The 23,945-nt window shown below is 42.7% G+C and overlaps 1 protein-coding gene across 2 annotated transcripts in view; it reads left to right on the top strand.

The window, feature by feature from the left end:
* The window catches only part of fam168a (family with sequence similarity 168 member A), a 29,523-nt gene extending 6,191 nt beyond the window's left edge, over window positions 1–23,332 (top strand). Inside the window, exons 2-9 of one of the 2 annotated variants that reach the window (XM_083636926.1) lie at window positions 4,685–4,792; window positions 5,476–5,567; window positions 7,484–7,564; window positions 11,206–11,226; window positions 16,257–16,411; window positions 17,723–17,909; window positions 19,460–19,586; window positions 20,307–23,332. In XM_083636926.1, coding sequence (XP_083493052.1) covers window positions 4,731–4,792; window positions 5,476–5,567; window positions 7,484–7,564; window positions 11,206–11,226; window positions 16,257–16,411; window positions 17,723–17,909; window positions 19,460–19,572 — 711 coding nt within the window. In that variant the 5' untranslated portion in view covers window positions 4,685–4,730 and the 3' untranslated portion in view covers window positions 19,573–19,586; window positions 20,307–23,332. The remainder of the gene's footprint in view (window positions 1–4,684; window positions 4,793–5,475; window positions 5,568–7,483; window positions 7,565–11,205; window positions 11,227–16,256; window positions 16,412–17,722; window positions 17,910–19,459; window positions 19,587–20,306) is intronic. The other variant, XM_083636927.1, reaches the window with a different exon arrangement.
* Window positions 23,333–23,945: the final 613 nt, after the last annotated feature.

Genomic DNA, 23,945 nt, shown 5'->3' with positions numbered 1-23,945 from the left:
GATGTTCAGTATGTGGCTTGCCGCGGTAGTCTGTGTTAGCGGCGTTACACGGTAGTGTTCGGGCATATATCAAATACATTGCTGTACTGGTAAACCAATAGTAGGGCTGTAACGGTGTTGACATTTTCTTACCGCGGTGAAAAAGACACCGGTAGCATTTTAAAAGTATTGTTAGCAGCACTGGTATCTGAAACATACAAAATGATCCCCATCCAGGAGGGGAGATGCAGTCCCTCAGTGTATATAGTGCTGCTGTCCTAGATCTAAAATAGCCCAGGAGCAGTTTGGGGCCAGTTGCTGCAGGGCCTGATGGAGTGAAAGGCTGTGGGGGTTATTCTGATTCCATCAAGCTGCCCGTAGCTAGGCTTTGTACTTGGGTGTATTTTCTTTTGGATTTATAACAGAGTAGAAGTCTGCCTGGGAATAGACCCTTCTCACGGGGGCCATTTTGTGCCGAAACGGCAGGGTAAACACAGGTGCAAGGCAAGCAAAAGCACTAATGAGGGTTTCTAACTTCCATGATTGGAATTTGGAAACCCTCGTTAGTGTTTGGCTTGCACCTGTGTTTATTTATGAAAAGATTTTTGACTTTCAGTAATAAAAGTTGATCTTGATAATAAAGAGGATTATTTGAAAATTCGAAATTCATTGCCCATCCCTAGTCAACCCTGATGTTCCTGCCGGGGCGAGTGTGTGTCACACACCCCCGTCTTGGTTTTAAAAGGGCCCTCGTCTCCACGCCAATTATACTCTTATTTAGAATCGGCATTTTCTGTGTGTGTGTTTTTCACCTATTTGCTTCCCATATGAGTGAAATGCTCCCTGCCTGAGGATTTAAACTGTATTAATTTCTGTTCTATCTCATGCTGGAGTGTGATAACGCCCACTGGTTTTGATTTGTTGCCTAAACAGCAGATGCCTGCTGAGGTGTTATGTGGGAGGAGAGCAGAGAATTGGGGTGGGTGTTGATCGTACATTTTCTTTCTAAGAATGGACGCTGTGTGTGTGGGGGGGGGGTATTCAATTTCTTTGCCTATCCTTTCCTCCTCATCCTCCCTCATTATTACCTCTCCTCGTCCCTCCGACTGCAGGAGTCTCCTTTATGGAGTGAAACCAACATTATTAGCGGTGTTTCAAACTGGAGATTGGAGACGATAATATGAAGCCAACTTTGCTTTGTTTTGCCTTGGCAACGCTGCATATTATTGTTGCGCCTGCAGTTGCAGTCATATATCTCTGCTAGAGCCAAACATGTCGCTCGCTGCTGGTGAACGTTCTTCACAGTTTTTCAGATGATAACAACGCCATTGCAATTGGCAACACATGTCCCGCCAGGGTTCCGAGAGGAGGGGAAAAGTCTGAGCCGACCTGGCAAGGAGGCGGCGGGGTTGGTTATCGTTAACGTTACCTGTTGTGGCTAACATGAGCTACTAGCTAGCTGGTAGTGGCCTACAGTAGAGCCAGCAGGCAGCCCGTAGTGTAGCACTCCCCGCTCGGCTAGCAAACCACTTATTGTGACCACGCATTCAAAGCACTTCATACTCCCAGAGCAGGTGAAAACCATATAAAAACTCTCGTATTATAACCGAAATGAAACGTCCAGGGTTGGTGTCTTCGTCTTGATTCCAAAACTAACCATGAACAGCTAACATTGAGGTGGATCCATCGGTGGTGGATGAGTTCCCTCCCCTGATATGTGAAGTGCTTTGAGTGTCTAGAAAGGCGCTATATAAATCCAATCAATTATTATTATTATTATTATAACATTAATCTTAACTGGGCAAATGCTCGTGGGCGCCTTTGTTTATTTTTGGTATTGAGTGATGCACTTTACTAAAAAACTCAGAAGTGTTCTTCGTTTTGTGTTCACAATAGTGATGTCAGTTCGATTTGGTTAGGTCATAGGGAATATTAAATCATCCATCTTTGCTCACTGCGCAAACTACAGGTTAAGAAATATTTTTAAATACAAAAACGTGGAATTATTATCATTCTCGTATCGGTTATCGGCCATGAGAAGCATATATTTATCGGTTATCGTATCGGCTGTAAAAAAAATCTCTATCGTGCATCCCTAGTGTATAGTGAGTGTCCTCTGATGGTCTTTACAATCAGGCCTAGTGGTCTGATGAATAGCCGTGCTTATGGTTAGAAAGGCTCTCTTTAGAAAATGAGTGCCTAAAACACCTCATCATCACCTCCCCTGGAAACAAAGGGGGTTGCGGTTAGACCCTCCTACTGGTCACACACACACACACACACGCCTACTGACCTCTGTTCCACACACCATTAGACACAACCACTTACGCTTCCTGTCTTCTACTCACCCATTCACATGTCATCACATTTGCCTTCTCTCTCTCTCTCTCTCTCTCTCTCTCTCTCTCTCTCTCTCTTTCTCTCTCTCTCTAAAACAGATGAACACACCTCCTCTTCTCCATGCAGGCACAGCTGTGGTTGGCTATGGGTTGTGTTTGCAGGATAGGACCTCAGGGTTAGGTTAGCCACCTGTCCATGGGTTAATGACGGCCATTGTTGCCCCTCTCTGACTGATGGGAGGAAGAGTGACGCGAGAAGCGGAGAAAGCTAATGAGAGAGGGAGAGAGAGAGGGCAAGAAAACAAAAAGGGAGGGGGGGGGGGGGGCGCTACATTTACAATTACCAGTCTAAAGCTAACTAAGCTAAGTGTTTCAACTTTAAAATAATGAACTCATTGCTCCTTCAAATGATTGTCAGAAAGCTCTGAACCAATCATAACAAGTTATAACAGTCTTATATTAATTACTAGGCTTGACATTTAAAGTGCCTGCCCATGGGATTAGCATAAAGTGGGCATGTCTGCAAAGGGGAGACTCGTGGGTGCCCATTGAAGCCATTCTCATTCAGATATCTTGAGGTGAGAGGTCAAGAAACCCCTTTGAAAATAATCATGTGTTTTTCCGTCGCCAAAATGTATCCTAACTTTGCAGCGTTAGTTATTTGTCTTTCCCCGCAATTGGCGTCAAATAGCTAATCAAGCATCAAACGTGGCCGACTGGCCGTAATCTGGCCTTATTATATAGTCGTATTGACAAGCAGGTTTCTTTTTATTGTTTTTATTTGAACATGAAGTCCCGATATCGTGCATCCCTAATGTAATCATCATTCTACGAATATTGTACTATGTTATATAGAGCTAACATGGGCTGGGAGGGGAGGGTACTGGTCGCCAACATGGTAGGGAGGGAGGGCCTTCTTTTCTTTTTTATTTCTGTCCTAGCGAGGACTATTTGATTCTTTGTCTGTCATTGCAATGTCTATTGCTTTTCTTCTTGGCGGGGAAAAGGCAAAACAAAACAATTGATAACGGAAAAAACGATCTGCCTTCCCGACAAGCTAGCAGGATATAATTGAGTTACGTCCCGTCACAACTTGGTTTTCAGTTTGAAGCCAAGACCTACAGATCACAAAAAAAACAAAAACAAAAATCGATCCTAACCCCTGAATTAAAATAAAATTGGGAAGAAAAATAAATGAATTTGGAGAAAAATAAAATGGTCCAGGATGGATTCTTTCAGAATTCATTTGGAAATTCATCTCATATTCCTATACAACGGCCATCACATACCAAGTCCCATCTCTCTCTCTGAACTCTGGAGTCAAAGTCAACATTTGAAATGCTCTGGAACTCAAATCTGAATCATGATCATCAGAGTACTGTGCTTCAAAACACCCTCACAAGTCACATGATCAGAGTACTGTGCTTCACAACACACTCACAAGTCACATGATCAGAGTACTGTGTTTCACAACACACTCACAAGTCACATGATCAGAGTACTGTGTTTCACAACACACTCACAAGTCACATGATCAGAGTACTGTGCTTCACAACACACTCACAAGTAACATGCTCAGAGTACTTTGCTTCACAACACACTCACAAGTCACAACACAACACATGCTCTTCTTTGTTTGATCAGTTCATTCCTCAGCTGCTCTGCCCTGTGCTTCTGCAGCACCTTTGTGGTTCTGGCTCATTTGTGTATTGGATCATGCTCACACATGGCTTGGTGCAGGACGTGACCTATTGCTACTGTACTTCTCTTTTCTCTGTCACTGGATCTGTTGCCAACTCCCCTCCCCTCCCCCACTGGCTTTCTCATGTACTGTCTTACTGTTTGCTTTGCTGCTTGTATTTGATGTTCCTGCAGCACATCACATACACACTCATGCCGGCTCTCTCCTTCTTTTACACACACACACACACACACACACACACACACACTATATGTACACGTGATGCATGGCAAACATTTGCTCTGGCCTATTTAAATGTACTTGACACAACTTGTCCTACACACACACACACACACACACACACACGTATGCACAATTGAAATTATAAAAGCTATTTTGTGCAGAAGAATTGGCAGCAATCACCATTTCTCATTATTGGCTATTTATACGCTAGTTAGCATTAGCATTATTACGAAATGCACAAATTGATGGTTACGACCAGTTACAACACTGTTTTAGTACACACTGACTCAAACACACTGTCTCTGTCACTGCCTCCTCTGCTGCCTAACCATTTGCTGTTGCAGTGGTGCTTTGCTTTGCTGTTTGTGTTTGTTTGTTTGTTTGCTTCTTAGTTTTTCCCTGTGTTCATTGTAATCATGACCTCTCGCTGTTTTAATTTCAGATTTGCATATCCACTTCCACTCCTTCCTCATTTGCATACAGCAAGAATGGCGAGCGGGCATCCCACAGACAAATTCAGTTTCATGTATCAACCAGACACGCACAAGAGGTACGGGGCACACACACGCACTCACACCCACATGCGCGTGCGCACACGCACACACACACACACTTGCGCACAGACATACCACTCACAAACCAGGTAAGTTCAAAATTATAGAGTACAGTGAAGGCCTTTTCTTCCACATGGTGAAACCAGTGCAGAAAGATGCCTCATGGGAAATGTAGTATAAATGGCTCTGTTCAGGTGCCTATTAGGGTACCTTCACACCAACCATTCCCAGCACCAATAGCCTAGCCAGGGTTCAGTTCTGTAGCGGCTGGCCCTCTCTGGCCCTGTAGTGGAAATGAGACGTCTAAGCCTGGGCCAGCCGCGCTTGGTGCCACACGGGAAACCAGGCCATTATTCTAAATGGATCCATGCGTCCTTGTGCTTTTTGATTGCAACTCTTCCTGTTTATTAAATTAATGCTGATGTAAAACCCAGCTGAAGGTGAGGATTCTTGCGCCTTGACTTTGTTGCATCCTAGTAAAATCCTTCGTCTGAATGTCGCCTTAAGAATCTGAATGTGGGATTAATGTGTGTGTGTATGCCTGATAATCCTAACAATTTCCAATTTGCATGTGTTGAGCTCATATTTCTCCCTCTCATGTTTCTCTCATCTTTCACCCCCCCCGTCCCTCCTGTCTCTCACTGCATTTCTCTTCCCATCATCTCTCTCTCTCTCTCAGTAAGAACAGGTTATCTTCGGGTATGAATCCAGTCTACAGCCCCGTTCAGCCTGGCACCCCGTATGGAAACCCTAAGAACATGGCCTTCACAGGTAAGACAAATGTACACCTCTTGTACATTAGGGCTGTCCCCCGACACGTCGATTGGTCGACGTCATCGACTACGTAAATGCGTCGACTTGCATAACGTGCGTCGATGCGTCGGAATTAAGTGAAGCAAAGATACACTAGATAGCTCCGTTCCAATATCAGATTTCAAAATAAAAGTTTTTAATGGGGCGGCTGTGGCTGTGGCTCAGGAGGTAGAGCGCGTCGTCCACCAACCAGAAGGTCGGTGGTTCGATCCCCGACTCCTCCAGTCCACATGTCGAAGTGTCCTTGGGCAAGACACTGAACCCCAAATTGCTCCCGATGGCTGTGCCGGCACCCTGCGTGGCAGCTGGCCGCCCTCGGTGGGTGAATGTAGGCACATTGTAAAGCGCTTTGGATAAAAGCGCTATATAAATGCAGTCCATTTACCATTTTACCATTTTAATGGTTTCTGTGTGCGTTAGACTTGTGTAGAATGGCTTTTATTTTGGGGGAAATCCGACCGGAAGTCATATTGTTGTTGTCGGATAGCGGAAGCGGCTACCGTGGAAGTGAACTTGGTTCCGTCTATCACATGGATTTGTTATTCCAGACTGGTAGTGAAAGTGAAGTTGGCTCCGTCTATCTCATGGATTTGTTATTCCCAACTGCCAAGCGGCAGGGACAGGACAGGACATGCTACAAAACATCATCCATGATCATGTGGGAATATTTCAGACCGAGACCCAACAATGTGCTGCACTGCAGCTGTAATGTTAAACTCTGCAAATTGGAAATGACGTAAGCCTAACGTTATGTACATACACCTGGAGCCTGTTGATTGGCAACAGACAGCACTACTCTGTCCTGTTTTAACGCACTTTTTGATCACGAATATATATAACATTACATAACATTTCATTTTCACTCGGACCAAAACGTAAAAAAAAACTGCGGATTTAAAGCCCCATTCAGCAAGTTTTCCAAGTTTTGCTATTGGGGAAACTGCACCCTCTGCGTGCAATAGTATCGATAACGATATCGCCGTTCAAAGTCAACAAAACACAGCGCCAGAAAGCTCTATGTACATGTTGTGACATCGGGTACTCACCACGTGATGAAATAATGATCCATAGTTCCGTGAAACATCATTTTCGTAGCAAATCCGAATCGAGTTACTTCCTGAAACAACGCTGCCGCTGTAGAGCGCATGTGCGCATCTTTTTTTTTTTTCTTTTCTTTTTTTTCTATTATTGCCACGGGACGTGGCAGACAAACTGCTTAGTCCCAGGGCTGGCCAATGGGGGGCGGTGTGGGATGAATAAAGGCGAGAGTCTCCCTATTACAAGTCAATCTACCATGTCCTATGACTAAAAAGCTCTTATATTACAGTAAAAAATGTCAAAAATCTTACTGATTGGGGCTTTAAACAATTTAATAATCAGAAATCTTTTCTGTATTTTTTTTTTTTTTTGGCCTAAGTGAAATGTTCTATGGTCTCTCCCGATTCTAAATATATCTGAACCGCATTTCGTAAAAGCATTTTACAAAATGTCTATGGGAAAATAAATGGCGGATGAAAATCTCTGGTACAGTGCTGAAGCAGGAAGTGACGTTCACTTTGCCTCTCTATGTCTCTGAATATTCTCTTCCGACACCATATTGGTGTGTGTGTGTGTGTGTTTGTGTAAGATGCATTCAGCCAAGTGTGTTATTTGTGCAGACATTTTTTAATGAGTGCCATCTGTGCACATCCTGCTCAAAACCAAATAGTGGCCTGCCCCACCTGTGTTTGAGTGTGTATGTGTGGGTCTCTGTATTGTGTATATGTTGTGTTGTCCCTGGATGCACCTCGTTTTGTGTGTGTGTGTATTATACATAATATTTATATTCATAATATATTTATATTAATATTTCCTTTCTCTATGATGTTCTCCAGGCTATCCAGGAGGGTATCCTACCACAGCTCCCACCTATACACCCAACCTGTATCAAACGGGCAGTCCTGGGTATCCACCAGGTAAACCCCAACACACGCACAGACAATGAATGAGTTAGTTCACATTTAACGAGGGAATGTCTGAGGAGTCAAATTGCTGTTGGTTTTACCTGTTATTGTTACCATTATTATCATCATCATTATTATTGTTGTTATTATTATTTGTATTAGTAGTAGTAGTATTTATTATGCAGTTAATTATCTGGATGCTTTTCATTATTTTGCTTACCAAGTGAGATACCATTCCATCTCATTCCACCTCGATTTAAAGACAAACATACCGCTAGACTGGCAGAGGACAGAAAGGGAGCCATTGTACAGTTTTAGGTAAGGGGTGTGAAATGTACCACACACATACACGGCTATTGCGTAGTCTAATTGAACAAACTTAAGTACTACTAACCTACAAGCATCGTTTTATTCGTTCCACCTTTTGTTCCGGGTATTTGGAACACAGATGCCAATAATTTTCTTTTCTAATTTGTCTAGAATAATTTTTAGAACTACCGGTATGTTAATCTTGCTGATGATGAGTTGGGCTGTGAATCTTCACTGGCCTCACGATTCGATTCGATTATGATTCAGAGGGCTACGATTCGATTCGATTACGATTATCGATGCATCTCGATGCATCTTAAATCGATGAATCACTTTTTTCCCCAATACATGGTTTATTTTTTCTCACTTTCTTTTTTCTCACTGTGTGGCTACTTTTAAAATAAAAGTGCATTTAGAATTGCATTGTATTATGATCCATAATTAAAATAAACAGCTGCATGTACTTCCATTATATTTTATTTCATTATATATATATATATATATCGATTTTTGACATTTGTGAATCGATGCAGAATCGTGCAGGTCCGCATCGCGATGCATCTTATAATCGATTATTTTTGACACCCGTAATGATGAGCCACCATTGACTCCCAGTCCACACACAACAAAATACTTGTATGTTGTACAATGTGTTAGGCCATTGGGTGAGATGAAAGTTACTCATTGTGTAACTTATTCAACATGGCAAGGGTTAACCCAGAATTAATCTAAACACTTAAGTTACATAATATCCATATCCACTCCATATCTCCACTTTGTGTGCTGATGCATTGGATAGCTTTGTGTTAATTATGCATGCTTAGCTATAACATATTGTTTTTAGTAGCTTTCTGAATTACTTGTGATCACATTTAATCTGTGATTCAAAGTTTCTAAGAAAGTTGATGTAATGCTACAATCATTATTCTAGTCTATTTCTTTACTAAATTTTTATTTATTTTTCATCAACAACAGTATAATATCAGGATACCCGCAGAGTCTTAAACGTATTAAAAGAATTGAATTTAATATTATCAAATTAAGACCTTCAAAGTACTGAATTTCGTTTACAAGGTATTGAATTTAGGTTACCATGGCCTTAAATTTGTTCCAGTCACTTCATAGGGACAAGAGGATTTTTTTATTTTAGCTGAAATAAACGTGACAACAGCCAAAATAAACGTGACAACAGCCAAAATAAACGTGACAACAGCCAGTCAGTCTGCAGTGTTTGGCTTGCCCGTCAAAGTAAATGCCAATTTCCTACCACATATCTTTATTTAAGCTACCGCGCTGAAGAGAGCGGATGTCCTCTGGAAAACAGAGAGAGAAAAAGTGCCAAAGCGACGGTGAAACTACCGCTAACCGTAGTTCTTGTCTGTTTCATCCATAGACCGTAGTAAGTTAGTAACTGAAGTGACAGAGGAAATTTACATGACTGTAGTTAACTTAACATGGCTCAAAGGTTCATCTTGTATTCAGTAGAGCTCATGACATTGTGACGTCACCTTGGACATTCACCATTAATTTTTCTCCATCACTTTTAGAAAAATCCTTATGTAAATCTTTCGGCTCACTCTTGTATACCCGGGGGTGGGGGTGGGGTGTTCTGCATTGCACTCCCTATTTTAGCATAGCATGCTGCTTCGCTAATCCACGGAGCACCTTCTGTAAAGAGCGGAGCCATCGGCACCAAGCATAACTGTACCTTCATTTGTTGCAATAAATTGTTAAATCTATGACGCGAGGTCCCTGACTGAAATAAAATATTGTCGTGCTGCAGAGATGTCCTGGCCTACACACCATATTCTCCAGACTTATGAAAACATCTTTGTTTGGACTAGGTACAGATCGCCGCAAAAATCGCACCATAATTATTTTTATGTTTTCAAATGAAAATGAGAATAATCATGTAAAAATTATCATTCCCTCTGTCCCTGATATTGCAATATCTCATTTGCAATATCAGTCAAAATAATCACAATTCGATATTTTTTCAAAATCGTGCAGCCCTAATAGAGTATAAAAGTAAGAGTTCAGGGTATCCTCGGGTTCTTGAAAAGTATTAAAAGTTGATCAATCAATTTAGGGAAAAAGGCCCTTAAAAAGTCTTATCGCCATTTGATGCGTTATTAACTTGTGTAGCTGATTGTCTTAAATGGGCATATGTCATCTCATATCAATCGCAGACCCCTGAATTGAATCAAAATTGTATCGTGGCAGACTTTGTGATATCAGCAAATATCGTATCGTTGTCAAGAAAGTGGCAGAGAGGTCTTAAAATATATTGAAAAGGTCTTAAAAAAGGTCTTAAAAGGCATTGAATTTAACTTCGCCATTCCACCCTGAGGGATGAGCAACATTGAGTAGTAAGCCTCATTGTATGCAACTGGCTCCATAGTTTGGTAACGGTAGTGGATATTTGGAGCCTTGTACGTATGTATGTAAATTGCTCCATCTGATAAAGGGCCCATACTGTTAGCATCCACATATTGTATGTGGGAGGGTCTACTTTCTGCCATCTAATAGCAATTACTTTTAGATGGCCGAAACCAGACCAGACGTGTTTTAATACACTTCAAGGCTTCTGTAAGTAACATTATTTAAAATATATTTCCTGGCCCTCCTGTCCAGGCATTTAATGCTTCTGTAAGTAACATTATTTAAAATATATTTCCTGGCCCTCCTGTCCAGGCATTTAATGCTTCTGTAAGTAATATTATTTAAAATATATTTCCTGGCCCTCCTGTCCAGGCATTTAATGCTTGTGTAAGTAACATTATTTAAAATATATTTCCTGGCCCTCCTGTCCAGGCATTTAATGCTTGTGTAAGTAACATTATTTAAAATATATTTCCTGGCCCTCCTGTCCAGGCATTTAATGCTTCTGTAAGTAATATTATTTAAAATATATTTCCCGGCCCTCCTGTCCAGGCATTTAGGTATTACTCCCAATAGTGCCACTGTAGGGGCTTGTGGAATATCCTGTAGGAAAACTTATTTGAGGGCATCAACTACCTCTCTCCAGGATACACTTAGCCTAGGACATAGCCAGAATATATGGGTGTGATTGCCATTTTGGCTACAATTTCTTGTGTTGTAAATAATCTAGTGATTATTTTCCATTTGAATTCCTGCCATGTGTTTGAATTTGTAACTAGGTGTGAGTCTCAGTGCGCACCTCCTTCTAGGTGTCCTGTGATATGACCTTGTTCGTTTCCACTTCCCATCTCTGCTTAATCTGTAGGGATTTATGTAGGTTCATAGATAAAAATAATAATAATAATATGATATAATTTACTAATGATTTTCTTATCTTTATTTCCTATTTGTATTTCTATTAGGTACAGTACTCTTCTATGGGGGTAGGTTTTATGAGTTTTCCCCAGTCCTTGTGTGTTGTTACTGTCAGGAAAGTTCTTAGCTGCAAATATCGTTAAAATAATAATAATAGATAAGTAAATAATGTGTCCTGGTGAGATCAGTCATTTTTTCAACTGTTCAAATGTAGGTAAGCCACATTTTGAGCTTTAGAGAGCCAAAGTCATGCCTACTTCCTGCTTCGGCATAGAAACCAGCATCTGAAAAAATATGAGTGGTGGTGAAAGGCGAGAGACTTTTTTGTAATTACGTTTGAATTGTGCTATGAAGTACACATGTGATGTTGTTTCCTCAATTTAAAAGAGAACTTTGCAAGTCAAGAAAGCCGCAGGTTGTCGCAAAACTGAAACGTAACGTTGAGTTTTGTATGAAACCACTCAATTGACTACATCTCTCATGTCGCAAAATACGAGGGATCCGTGTTGGCAAACAAACGGCAGCTTATAATGGGACGCTATTAGGGCTGACACGGATCACGGATAATCCGTGACCCGTACGGATCAGCCCCCACGGTTCGGAACGCGGTTCGGAACGTCAATGGTCCGCGGACCCCCCCCCCCCCCTTTCGTTTCATTTAACGTTTAACGTTAGTGTATGAGAACGCCCAGCGCAGCCAGACACAGACAGGCATAATCATGGCAAGCACAAGTGAGCTTCCTCATCCCTTGTCGCTGCTGTAAAGTATGTCTGAAGGCTGTGGCTAGTGGCTACTAAAGACAGCGTCACACAAACTTATTTCAACACCTCTGAAAAAGCACAGGAATGCGATCAGCGTGCTGCGGGCTGCACAAGTCAGATAACGAGAGCCACAACACACACACACACGCGCGCGCACACGTTTCACAAACACATTATCACCGGACGGTGAAATGTTGCCTTAGGACACATAACAACAAAACAACACGTGGGGCCACTGAGTAGCTTAACGTAGCATCAACGTTATATTTCCAGACTGACCTGCGGTCTGGTCTGTAGGTCTGTACCCGTGTCATGTGGCTGGTGCAAGCAACAGCCACGAAGTTAGGCATAGCAGTGCCACCTAAAACAGGAAGTTGGGTCGTTCTGCCTTCAGAGTAAAAGCATACATTGTCACTTATGACAAAAAAATATTTTTTGAGCTGTGCAGGGCAACAAATGGTTAGATAATTATAATAGTATTAAAAAAATCTAATCGAAAATCAAATTTTGAGAGAAAAAATCTGATATATATATTTGTTTGCTGATCCGAAAAATCCGTGATCCGTGGCTCAAAATCCATCATGCGATCCGATCCGTGGGTTTTCTGATCCGTGCCAGCCCTAGACGCTATGGAGCCAGCCTTGAGTGTCTCGCGCTAGCAGGCTGTGCTTTTTACTAAATTCACTTCATTTTAAAACTGTGACGTTCACACAACTTTAACACGACATACATATATTATACATCGGACTCTTGAGCTACTTCTGCTCTCACTCAGAATGTCAAAATATAAGCGATGTCATGTATAGTTTGAGAGATATTAACATTTGTTTGGCACAACTCATGCTAGTTAACTGCTGCGGTTCCGGGTGGCATATCCGGGTGTCGTGATGTCACGCTGATTCGTCCTATATACTGTGCGTCACACCAACACCAACATGGCCTGGTGACAGAGAAAGTTATGATGTCACTTATGCGACTGGTTGTGTGTAGTCTTTCCAACATATAACTTATAGTTCAACAGTTTTACGACAAACTGCGACTTTCTTGACTTGCCATGTTATCTTTTAAATTGACAAAAATGTGTACTTCCTGCCACAATTCAAACAGGATATTGCCATCGCCATTCACCAGCACTCATATAGTGTATTTTCAGAAGCTGGTGCATGTAGGGCCCATTCACCACCACTCATATAGTGTATTTTCAGAAGCTGGTGTGTGTAGGGCCGGAAGGGCTGTGACTTTGGTTTAGAGCACTAACAGTCTACACATCATTTGCAGCAACATGAAGGCGATATGGATTAAGTGTGATCCTGGCCTCAGGGGCATTGATGGTGAACGAACAGGAACCTAGCCAGGTGACCGCTGCTGCTAGCCTTATAGCCTCAGAGAGGTTCAGTGTCTAACTCTGTACCTAGCCAGGTGATAGCTGCTGCTAGCCTTATAGCCTCAGACAGGTTCAGTGTCTAGTCTCTGTACCTAGCCAGGTGACAGCTGCTGCTAGCCTTATAGCCTCAGACAGGTTCAGTGTCTAGTCTCTGTACCTAGCCAGGTGATAGCTGCTGCTAGCCTTATAGCCTCAGAGAGGTTCAGTGTCTAGTCTCTGTACCTAGCCAGGTGATAGCTGCTGCTAGCCTTATAGCCTCAGACAGGTTCAGTGTCTACTAGTCTCTGTACCTAGCCAGGTGAGAGCTGCTGCTAGCCTTATAGCCTCAGATAGGTTCAGTGTCTAACTCTGTACCTAGCCAGGTGACAGCTACTGCTAGCCTTATAGCCTCAGACAGGTTCAGTGTAAATGGTAAATGGCCTGCATTTATATAGCGCTTTTATCCAAAGCGCTTTACAATCAGTAGGTAGTCTACATTCACCCATTCATACACCGATGGCGGCAGGCTGCCACGCAGGGTGCCTACACACCATCGGGAGCAAGGAGGGTTAAGTGTCTTGCCCAGGGACACAACGACAGCAGCTGGGAGGGAGCGGGGATCGAACCGCCAACCCTTGCATCATTGGCCGACCCGCTCTACCTCCTGAGCTAAAGCCGCCCCTGACACTGAACCTGTCTGACCTGTAGGTTCAGTGTCTACTAGTCTCTACCTAGCCAGGTGACAGCTGTTGCTAGCCTTATAGCCTCAGACAGGTTCAGTGTCTAGTCTCTGTACCTAGCCAGGTGATAGCTGCTGCTAGCCTTATAGCCTCGGACAGGTTCAGTGTCTAGTCTCTGTACCTAGCCAGGTGATAGCTGCTGCTAGCCTTATAGCCTCAGACAGGTTCAGTGTCTAGTCTCTGTACCTAGCCAGGTGATAGCTGCTGCTAGCCTTATAGCCTCGGACAGGTTCAGTGTCTTGTCTCTGTACCTAGCCAGGTGATAGCTGCTGCTAGCCTTATAGCCTCAGACAGGTTCAGTGTCTAGTCTCTGTACCTAGCCAGGTGACAGCTGCTATAGCCTCAGACAGGTTCAGTGTCTAGTCATTGTAGCAGATGGAGATAGCAGTGGTCTCATGTGCTCCTCAGATACAGTGCTTATGTATGTTTATCAAACTATTTCAGCCCAGGAACCCAGATTGAGTAAATAGTCTTGCTCAGGCTCATTAAAAAAAGACGTCTTTTGTCATGGACACGGATTTGGGGACAATCCATAAACAGTCCCATGGCCCAGTTTGCATCCTGACACATCATTTAGCAAAGCTGCTTGAGTAGATTTCTCCATTGAGCACCAGTGTTTACAAGTCAAAGGGATGTAGACACAAATTAATTGATGATAGCCCGTATGTTACGTTTTGTAGTCCCAGTGAGCTACTTTTTCCATCCATTTTCCCCCAGACGAAGACAGGAAACAGATTATTGTAGCTGCTTATCTCAGCAATAGTATGTTTTCGCAATAGAGCATGTCTGTTTGACTGCTGATTTCCTCCTATACATTCTACAGTGCTTAATGTATGCTGAATTAAAGTGGATTTTGGATCCTGGACTAGAATCAATCTCCAACCAAGCCAGATATGTTGTGACTAGAACACTGTCTTGGTCAATGCCATTACTTCTCAAGACCGCTGAATAGAGAAACCATTTTCTTTCAGTGGGCCTTTGTGCAATTGTCAGACACCATTGTCCTACAATGCCCTGCATGCATGTTAGAGCTAGGAATGCATGTGAGACTATAGCACACACACACAGAGAGAGAGAGAGCGAGACAGAGAGAGAGAGAGAGCGCAGCTCCAGCATCTCTTTGTTCCCATGTCCTTGTGTGTGAGAAATGCTTTCATAAGCTCCCCAGCAGCACTAGCTAGTAGCATGTTTGACCTTCAGGCTCCTCCAAGTGGTGGTTCAGAGGTACTACGCTTTGAGTGAGCAGTGCTGGGCTAACAACAGACCTAAACTCAGTAGTCTGAAGCGGATGCCAACACTGTCGTAGACCTCATGCTTTCCAGCCAGTGGTGGAGTGACAGTTTAAAAGGCGGGTGCACTGTAACCCTGTCATCCTATGTTTCAGTAGCACTCAGGTTGATAGGCTGCTTTTCTGTATTATGGTCAGTCGGAATAAAACACAAAACAGTCGTAAAACGTCAAATCCTTTCAGTACAGCACAGATGAAAGATGCTGAGGTAGGATAGTTGAGGTGGCTAGATGAGGCTTTCAAGAGAGGCACACAAACCCTTTGGCCATGTTATTTTGAGCTTCACAAAGTAACATCAAATCACTGCTCCATTCTGCCATCTGGTGGATTTAGTAGGAAATGAATTAGAATAAAATGTTAAGGGTATTGTTTCAACAAGATCATTTGATGAGAACATCCCAACTTGGTCAATGTGTAGCTGACGAACTGATGGTCTCAGTTCAATGTCTTAAAGGGATACGCCAACCTTTTGGGGAGTTTAACCCATTTCCCATATTGTCTATATTAAAACTAGAACGTACATGGCTTTATTTTCCATCTGCGTGCAGTACAAACTGTGGTAGAGTCCTCAAATGCTAATAGCTTAGTGCTAACAATGGCAGTCAATGGGACATTTGCCTACTTCGGTTCAGTTGCCCAAAATGCACATTCAAACAGCGCCATAAACACTCACATCACATGTACAAGGTGTGACTCGTGTACTCACCACATGATGAAATAATGGGCATTTTGGGGCGAAGTACCCTAGTAGCCAAATGTCCTATTGACTGCCATTGTTAGCGCTAAGCTATTAGCATTTGAGGGCTCTACCACAGCTTGAATAATAATATGGCAAATGGCCTAAACTCCCAACTCATTAGAAATATGTCATGTGTACTCTAGTGTATTTTATTCCTCACTGTCCCTCTCCCCGTCTCTCTCCTTTTGTGTCTCTGTTTCCTTTAGGATACACTGCAGCAGGCACACCATACAAAGTGCCCCCGACTCAGACAAATGGAGCACCCCCTCCCTACACCCCCACCCCCACCCCGTACCCAACAGCTATGTATCCCATCCGCAGTGCCTACCCTCAGCAGAACCTACAAAACCTATACGCACAGGTAAGCCTACTTTAAAAGATAGTTCTTGTTGTTTCTTCACAGATATTAAGACTTTTTTGGGGGGCATGAGAGCATTAAGCTGAGGACTCAAATGCTTGGGTTGTCTTCTCTGTTCAGGGAAGCAAATGTGTCACTTTGTAATTTGCACATTTGATCTAAATGAGTAACTGGTGAATCGGGTGGTCAATGAGGGGGCAGGGGGTCTTTCAGCATGGGGAAATAACTGTTAGATACAATGTTGTCAGCTTATTTGTTAATCACCCAATGAATGGGTTGAAAAAAGGTATTCAGCTATTCCATTTGTTTCATCCTTTGGAGCAAAGTAAACCTAAATTGATTTCTTAAGTGACATTAACTTAATACTGTATAAAGTTTGTTTTTCACATATTTTACACACACACACACACACACACACACACACACACACACACACACACACACACATATATATATATATATATATATATATATATATATATATATATATATATATATATATATACACACACATACACACACTACTAGTAAGTAATACTTGTAAAAAAATAATCTTTCAAAGTTTTTTATCCATACAATCATGTCCCACAAAACCCCCTTTGTTATACTGTAGTGTGTCTTCAGCTTTTTGACCCCATAATGTGTATCATGAAATATTTCATACTCTCATTGCTTCTTAGCTTTTGGCTAAGAGCAAATGTACAGGCTGTTCTAGTCAGTTTAATATTTGATACGTCCTCTATATAAAGACACCAATATCAAATTATTTCTTAATGAAATGGCAGGGTTTCGTCATTAAATCCATTGTCCTGGTGTTGCAGAGCTGCTGGGAACAGGCTACTCTTTAGGGCAGCACGGTGGTGTAGTGAGTAGTGACACCCATAGACATAAATGTCTTTTATCTCTATGGGGAGACTTTTCTTCAACTGGAACACCCAGGTTCTATCCTGCGTGTCAGCAAGCATCCGCCCTGCTGAAGTTCCCTTGAGCAAGACACTGAATCCCTACCAGCTGGTAGATCTGCCTATGGAGGGGGCAATTGAAAAGATAATTTCTCCTTCATGGATCAGTAGAGTATAAAAGAATAGTATAAAAGAATAGGATGCAGTCATTCTTAAATTGCATGAAAAAACTGCTGTGAAGTGTTTGCTCACTGTTTCAACAAAATATTTGCCGTGGCTTGTTTTGTTTTCTTTGTTTGCTGTGTTTATATGGTTTAATACCAGAGAATCTAATCGAGCTTTCCTTCTTGTAATTTCTCCAAATAAGAAAATCTTATCCATGTGATCCGTCACACATATGTGTCTCCTACAGGGGGCGTACTACACCCAGCCAGTGTATGCGGCCCAGCCCCATGTGATTCACCACACCACTGTGGTGCAGCCCAACAGCATCCCCTCAACGGCACTCTACCCGACCCCCGTTCAAGTGCCTGGTCCCCGCAACAACGGCATGGCTGCCATGGGCATGGTAGCTGGGACGACCATGGCTATGAGCGCAGGTACGGCCAACACCACTCACGAAAGAGAATCGGGTCTGGAGTTTTCAGTGGTGGACATGTTGTCTAAAGACACGTGCTGCTCTTAAAAAAGATTGAGCATCTTGCCATATACTGATGCTATGGACCATTCCCTCACTTTTATGCACGCTGTCCCTGATCGAACTCGTGGAACCTTTTCTTGACAATCAAAGATATGTTTTGTTTTGAGAGAGGCTTTCATGTTTCTTTTGAGAGGTGTGATAATACAAACAAATATTCCATTGCTTTTTAAGACATTCTGCTTTCTCCGGCTCCTTCTAACACGTGCTTTGCGATGTAAGTGCAGTATATAATACCATACAACAATTTCAGCAGGGTTCCTATGCATATATATACTGTATATATATATATAAATAATTTATATATACGATATATATATACTGTATATAGGCAAGTATTTTCCAGAATTTTGAAAAAATAAATAGATAATACAACAAGCGAGTGTTGTATCATGGCATCAGAATGTAACGTACATGTTAACAGTTGGATTTGAAAACCATGTAGTTACATCATAATAACCGTCGAGCTGTATTTCCAAACCAACCCGGTCTCACTCTCGGGGCGTCAAAATACGACGATTTGTCAGGCCCCCTTGACATCATTACTGACGAAGAAAAAGCTATGAAGGAGGACCAGGTCACCTCGCTAGGGTAAAAGCTATATGTTGGTAGGTAGATGGGTACTTTATTTATGGCGAACCAGTGTTTCTCCTACAATGGAGTTGTAGCAGCGGAGAGAATTTGTATCCGTGTGTCTGCCAGCACTAAAAGGGCTCTTTAGGCCTAAGTAATACAGTATGTTTGTGCACACTAATGAGAGGGAGAAATGTCTGTCTAGCTTACATATGAGGTGTCTCAGGAGTTAGGAGGGAATCATATCCAAGTAATTATGTAATGTTAGTATCTCTGTGAGGGAATCCTATCCAAATATTATGGAACATTAGTATCTGTGAGGAATTCTATCCAAATAATACAGTATGTAACGTTAATATCTCTGAGAGAACCTGTCTGTCAGTTGTCTTTGACAGCTTTTGCGGGTCACATGACCCTCGCGCATAGCAAGGCCCGCCTCCACGAAGAAGAAAACAATCAATTCATGTAGAATACCTACTATGTGTATCAAGATGGATCTTCCAAATGTTTATTTCACAGATATTTTTCCTTGCGTATTCCTATCAAATTATTGTGTTTGCTCTTAACGTTACTGTGCGATACAAGTTCACGTGAACTTGTAGGTCGATGTTTGAGTTGCTCTGGATATGAAGCATCCGTAGTGCAAAATAATCTAACGTTAGTTTCTAAAGAGATAAAAATAACTAGAAATATTGCGCGCTTCGCACACTCATTTCTAGCGCCGCTCTGAGCATGCGCCATTGAACACCACTCACTCTGCCTTATTTATAGTATAGTAGTGAGATAATTCTGCAGCGGTGGTCATAGCGCAACACTGCAGAAGGAAATGGGAGTTGTCACAGCCGGTCCAGTGCTAAAGGTGTTGCTGACTTCCTGTAGGGACCCTGCTGACAACGCCCCAGCACCCTGGCATCGGAGCGCACCCGGTTACTGTGCCAACCTACAGGCCCCAAGGGACACCTGGGTACAGCTACGTCCCGCCCCACTGGTAGAGCCCGCCCATCATGTGAGTATCTACCTTCAGTTCCCACACCTCTGTTCTCCTTCACCTCTGTTCTCCTTCACATGTTCCTCACCTTCCCTATCTACCTTCAGTTCCCACACCTCTGTTCTCCTTCACATGTTCCTCACCTCCCGCACCTCTGTTCTCCTTCACCTCTGTTCTCCTTCACCTCTGTTCTCCTTCACATGTTCCTCACCTTCACACCTCTGTTCTCCTTCACATGTTCCTCACCTTCACACCTCTGTTCTCCTTCACATGTTCCTCACCTTCACACCTCTGTTCTCCTTCACATGTTCCTCACCTTCACACCTCTGTTCTCCTTCACATGTTCCTCACCTTCCCACACCTCTGTTCTCCTTCACATGTTCCTCACCTTCACACCTCTGTTCTCCTTCACATGTTCCTCACCTTCCCACACCTCTGTTCTCCTTCACATGTTCCTCACCTTCCCACACCTCTGTTCTCCTTCACATGTTCCTCACCTTCCCACACCTCTGTTCTCCTTCACATGTTCCTCACCTTCCCATTTCCTGTTTCTTCTCACTCGCCCGTCCCTTTCCTCTGCTCTTTGGTGTCCCCCTCTCTCTTTGGCCCGAATGTTTAAAGATGAGGAATCCGTCTTTGGCTGCCTCATATTCCTTTCTGGAGCTTTCTTCAGAGAAGCGAGGCGGTCGTAAAGCAATCGCCAACATAATCTCTTGTCCTCTCTCTCTCCCCCTCCAGATCTGGAGTCCGCCATCGTATGCAACTGCTCAAATCTTACATGGGCTACCAATGGTTACCATGGGAACTCGGCACCTGTCTGCAAGAACAAAACTAAAGTGCAACAGCCACTTTACTATTATTGTTATTATTATGCGACATTCTCTAATGTTTTTACAAAAGCTGCTTTTATTTTTTTTCATTTTTTTTATTTTTCTCTTTTCATTTGCCAACCAGTCATTACCTTGTTTGTTTTTTACAGTTATTTTTCTTTTCTTTTTTTCCTCATTTCCTTTGCTGTGTCTGTCATTGGAACTCCAGAAGGACTCTTGACCAATCATGGGTGTCGGTTGCTCCTATGTTCTGTGTTGTGCTGGTGCGTGCGGCCCCGCCTGCTGCTCAGTTGGCTGGAATCTATTGGGCACTTCTTCATCATCGTCATTATCATCTTCATCAGTCACAACCACAGCCATCGTCATACTCATCATTGACTTATGCTGCCAAATTTTCTAACTACTAGATATCAGCACAGGGTTTTAACTTAAATTAGGATTTTTTTTTCTGGTCTTTTAATTTTACGATTCTTCCTTCTCCTACACTCTACCAAAATGACCTTGGATTTTTTTCCACCCTTTAGCCTTTCCTACCCTTTCCCCCCCATCTTCATCCTGTTACAGTCCATTTTGTATCCGTTTGGTTTCGGTTCATCGATCACATTTGTTTAACCTCGGTTGTCTTCCAGCTTGTAGCTGTCTGTCTGGCAGCAGTCAGTCCGTCACACCCGTCACTCCGTCTGTGTGTGTGTGCGCTGCGTCACTACGGCCGGAGCACTTATCTACCATTTACCTATCCTGATGTGTTTCCAACTTTGTCCACACTAGCATCGTGCCTAGTATGCACTAAGAACACATCAAGTACTTCATGCTAACATACTACGCAGGCTAGTATGTTGTGACCGTATCATATTCTTCATCTAGCTCGAGAGCATTTTGAGGTTGTTCTGGTCATGTCGGCTTTTATGTGGTTACTAGCGTAGGCCAATAAATTATAAGACGTGAAAATATTTATAATCGTGTGTCAACAGTACGGGCAGTCGTGCACACTTTCTCACATGTACACACACACACGTACGTACATACACGCAACCCCCCGCACGCACACACACACACACACACACACACACACACACAGGGGCTCCTGTGCTGTGTTTGAAACAAACACTTAGTGGCACTTACTTCCAGAAGTTCCAGTTATGATGTTGCTGAACAACAACACACACACACACACACACACACACTTTCTCATGACATGGATGGTAGAAGTGTGCATGGCAGACACACCCAGCAGATGAGGAGTTTAAAGGGATGGCGTTGGCAAGGGGGAAGGGAGAGCAGGACAGCGTGAGGAAGAAGAGCACACGCAGCTTGGTGCTATGAGGAGGAGGAAGGAGGAGACAGCGTTGTTGTCACAGACAGCCAGAACCTGAGGGAGGGTGCAGGACATGTTGGGCTGTGACATCTCACCTGCAGGAGACTGCACACAGACACTGCTGCTGTTGGCACTGTAGGTGTTGTATCCCCATCTCCTGAGCACTGTGGCTTGGATTGTCTCCTCGTTCCTCTTCCCAGGCAAGGACTAATAAGCAAACAGTTGACATTGACAAAGCCAGCCTCTGAGCGTACAGTGAATACAATAGTGGACTAGTTGAGCATACAGTGAGTAGTGGACTAGTTGCCTCTGAGCATACAGTGAATAGTGGACTAGTTGCATAAGTTGGCCTGATGGGTATCGTTTCGTATTGTTCCGATACGGGTGCTATAACGATACTTTTAAAATGGTACCGGTGCCTGAACCGATACTTTTTCAAATTTTAAAGCAAGATTTTTTTTTTTATATATAATTTAAAGAGGCTTACGCTCCAAACGGTAATGTTAGTGAAGGTGTGTAATGTGTGGCGCCGTTTTCGCAGCACCAGAGGGCGGATATGTCACTCAGCAGCTCGGGCACGGCGCAGAAATGAGGCACCTAAATCTACGTTGCAATTTGGTATGGCGGTAGTACCGGTTGTAAAGGTACCGGTACCATTAGTGGTACCAGGCTTGGGTACCCAAACGTTAACTGATGGGTGGACAGGAATTGCAACGTCCAAGGCCATCCCACTGTGCATTGAGCACGCAGCTCCGCCTCTTCTCTTTCTGAACTGGCCAGACCAAGGCGATGACATGTGGATGCTCCTGCACCAGGCTTATGAGAGAACATGTCCAGCCAGATCTGTCACATTTCCATCGGCATCGTTTGATTCTCTCTGAATGTGGGTAGAACCTCGGCAGCCATGATGCCCTCTAAGAGCAAAATCAAAGTGCTGTCATCATTGAGGTGTTGCCGTCATTTTCTTTTCATTCTGCTGGAAGATATTGTTCATCTCTGCAAAAACATTCATATCTACAATATTGAGATGCACCTATAAAAGGCTTATCCCAAGTGAGAGGTGATTGGGGACATGAAGCTTAATGTGGTGCTGTGTGCGTCTTGTTTTTGTTTATTGGTCCTTGGCTTGAGACGTGGGGTGGGAGGAGGTGGCGGCTGAATATGCAGGTGAGGCCTGTGGCGTTTTTTTATTTTATTTTCAAAAACAACAAAAAACTCCAATCACAACTTCATGGTCTGTAGAGTACAGACATGATCTGTAGACTACAGGTTGGTGTAACAAAAGCATTTACAGTGCGCATATTATGTAGATGACGTGGTTTGATATTGCAATAAAATAAGAGGGAATGCCTCCAACTGTTACCGTACAGTCATTACTTTCTCAACGTTTTGAATTGATTTTTTAAAATGCTTATCGTTGTAATCTCTAAATATGGATTACAGGCTCTGTAAGCAGCCTCGTTCAATAATTATCACAGTTATTGCTAAGAAGAGTAGAAGAACATATCAAACATTTGGTTATTGAATAACTTTGTGAGGAAATATTGCACAAAATAAGAAAAAAAAAACTTGATGACTATAATTTAACGCTAAGTAACCGGTACCTAGGCTTTGTAGTGCAGAGGGAGAAAGAAGCAATTTATATTGTAATTTAATTAAAAAATAAAACGATAAGGTTGAGTGTTTGATGAGGTATTCTTAGTCCAGATGTTTGTACACTAGTAGGTTCATTCTCAGCAGTATTGCATAATGCCGCTGTCGGATGAAAACCTTGTATCTTCAAGCCTTATTTTCAGATTGGCCCTTGTATTTGAGAAACCTGGATAGTGAATGGATGTTATTGGCCTGAGGGTCATGAGGTTTACTCACCATATACAGGACCGTGTACATTTTAATTCAAGCCAGGAAAAAAAACATCTGGAAAAATACAAAATTGGGATTTTCTTGCGACAGCAGTGATGTTACTTTTCATAGGGATTTATTTAGCCAACCACTACTTCTGTCAGTATTTCTCAATTAAATCTTTTTTCTCTCTCCTCCTTTCCCTCGGTGGTCAATTAAGCATAATGGGTATGCATTATATTCAGGTGTAGTTCACTATAGCATTGGATCTCTTAAAAGAATGCAGTATATTTATACAGCAAGTGGTACAGTAATGTGTTTCTAGCTAAGCATGGTTGCATCAGTGTGGCAGCTACTGTTTGTGCTTTTAATATTTTTGTTGACCTCCTG

The sequence above is a fragment of the Poromitra crassiceps genome, assembly GCF_964638095.1.
Source record: "Poromitra crassiceps genome assembly, chromosome: 5".
In the NCBI taxonomy this organism is placed as follows: Eukaryota; Metazoa; Chordata; class Actinopteri; order Beryciformes; family Melamphaidae; genus Poromitra; species Poromitra crassiceps.
Note: the sequence above shows the minus strand (reverse complement) of the source record. Positions and strands in the feature narration are given on the sequence as shown.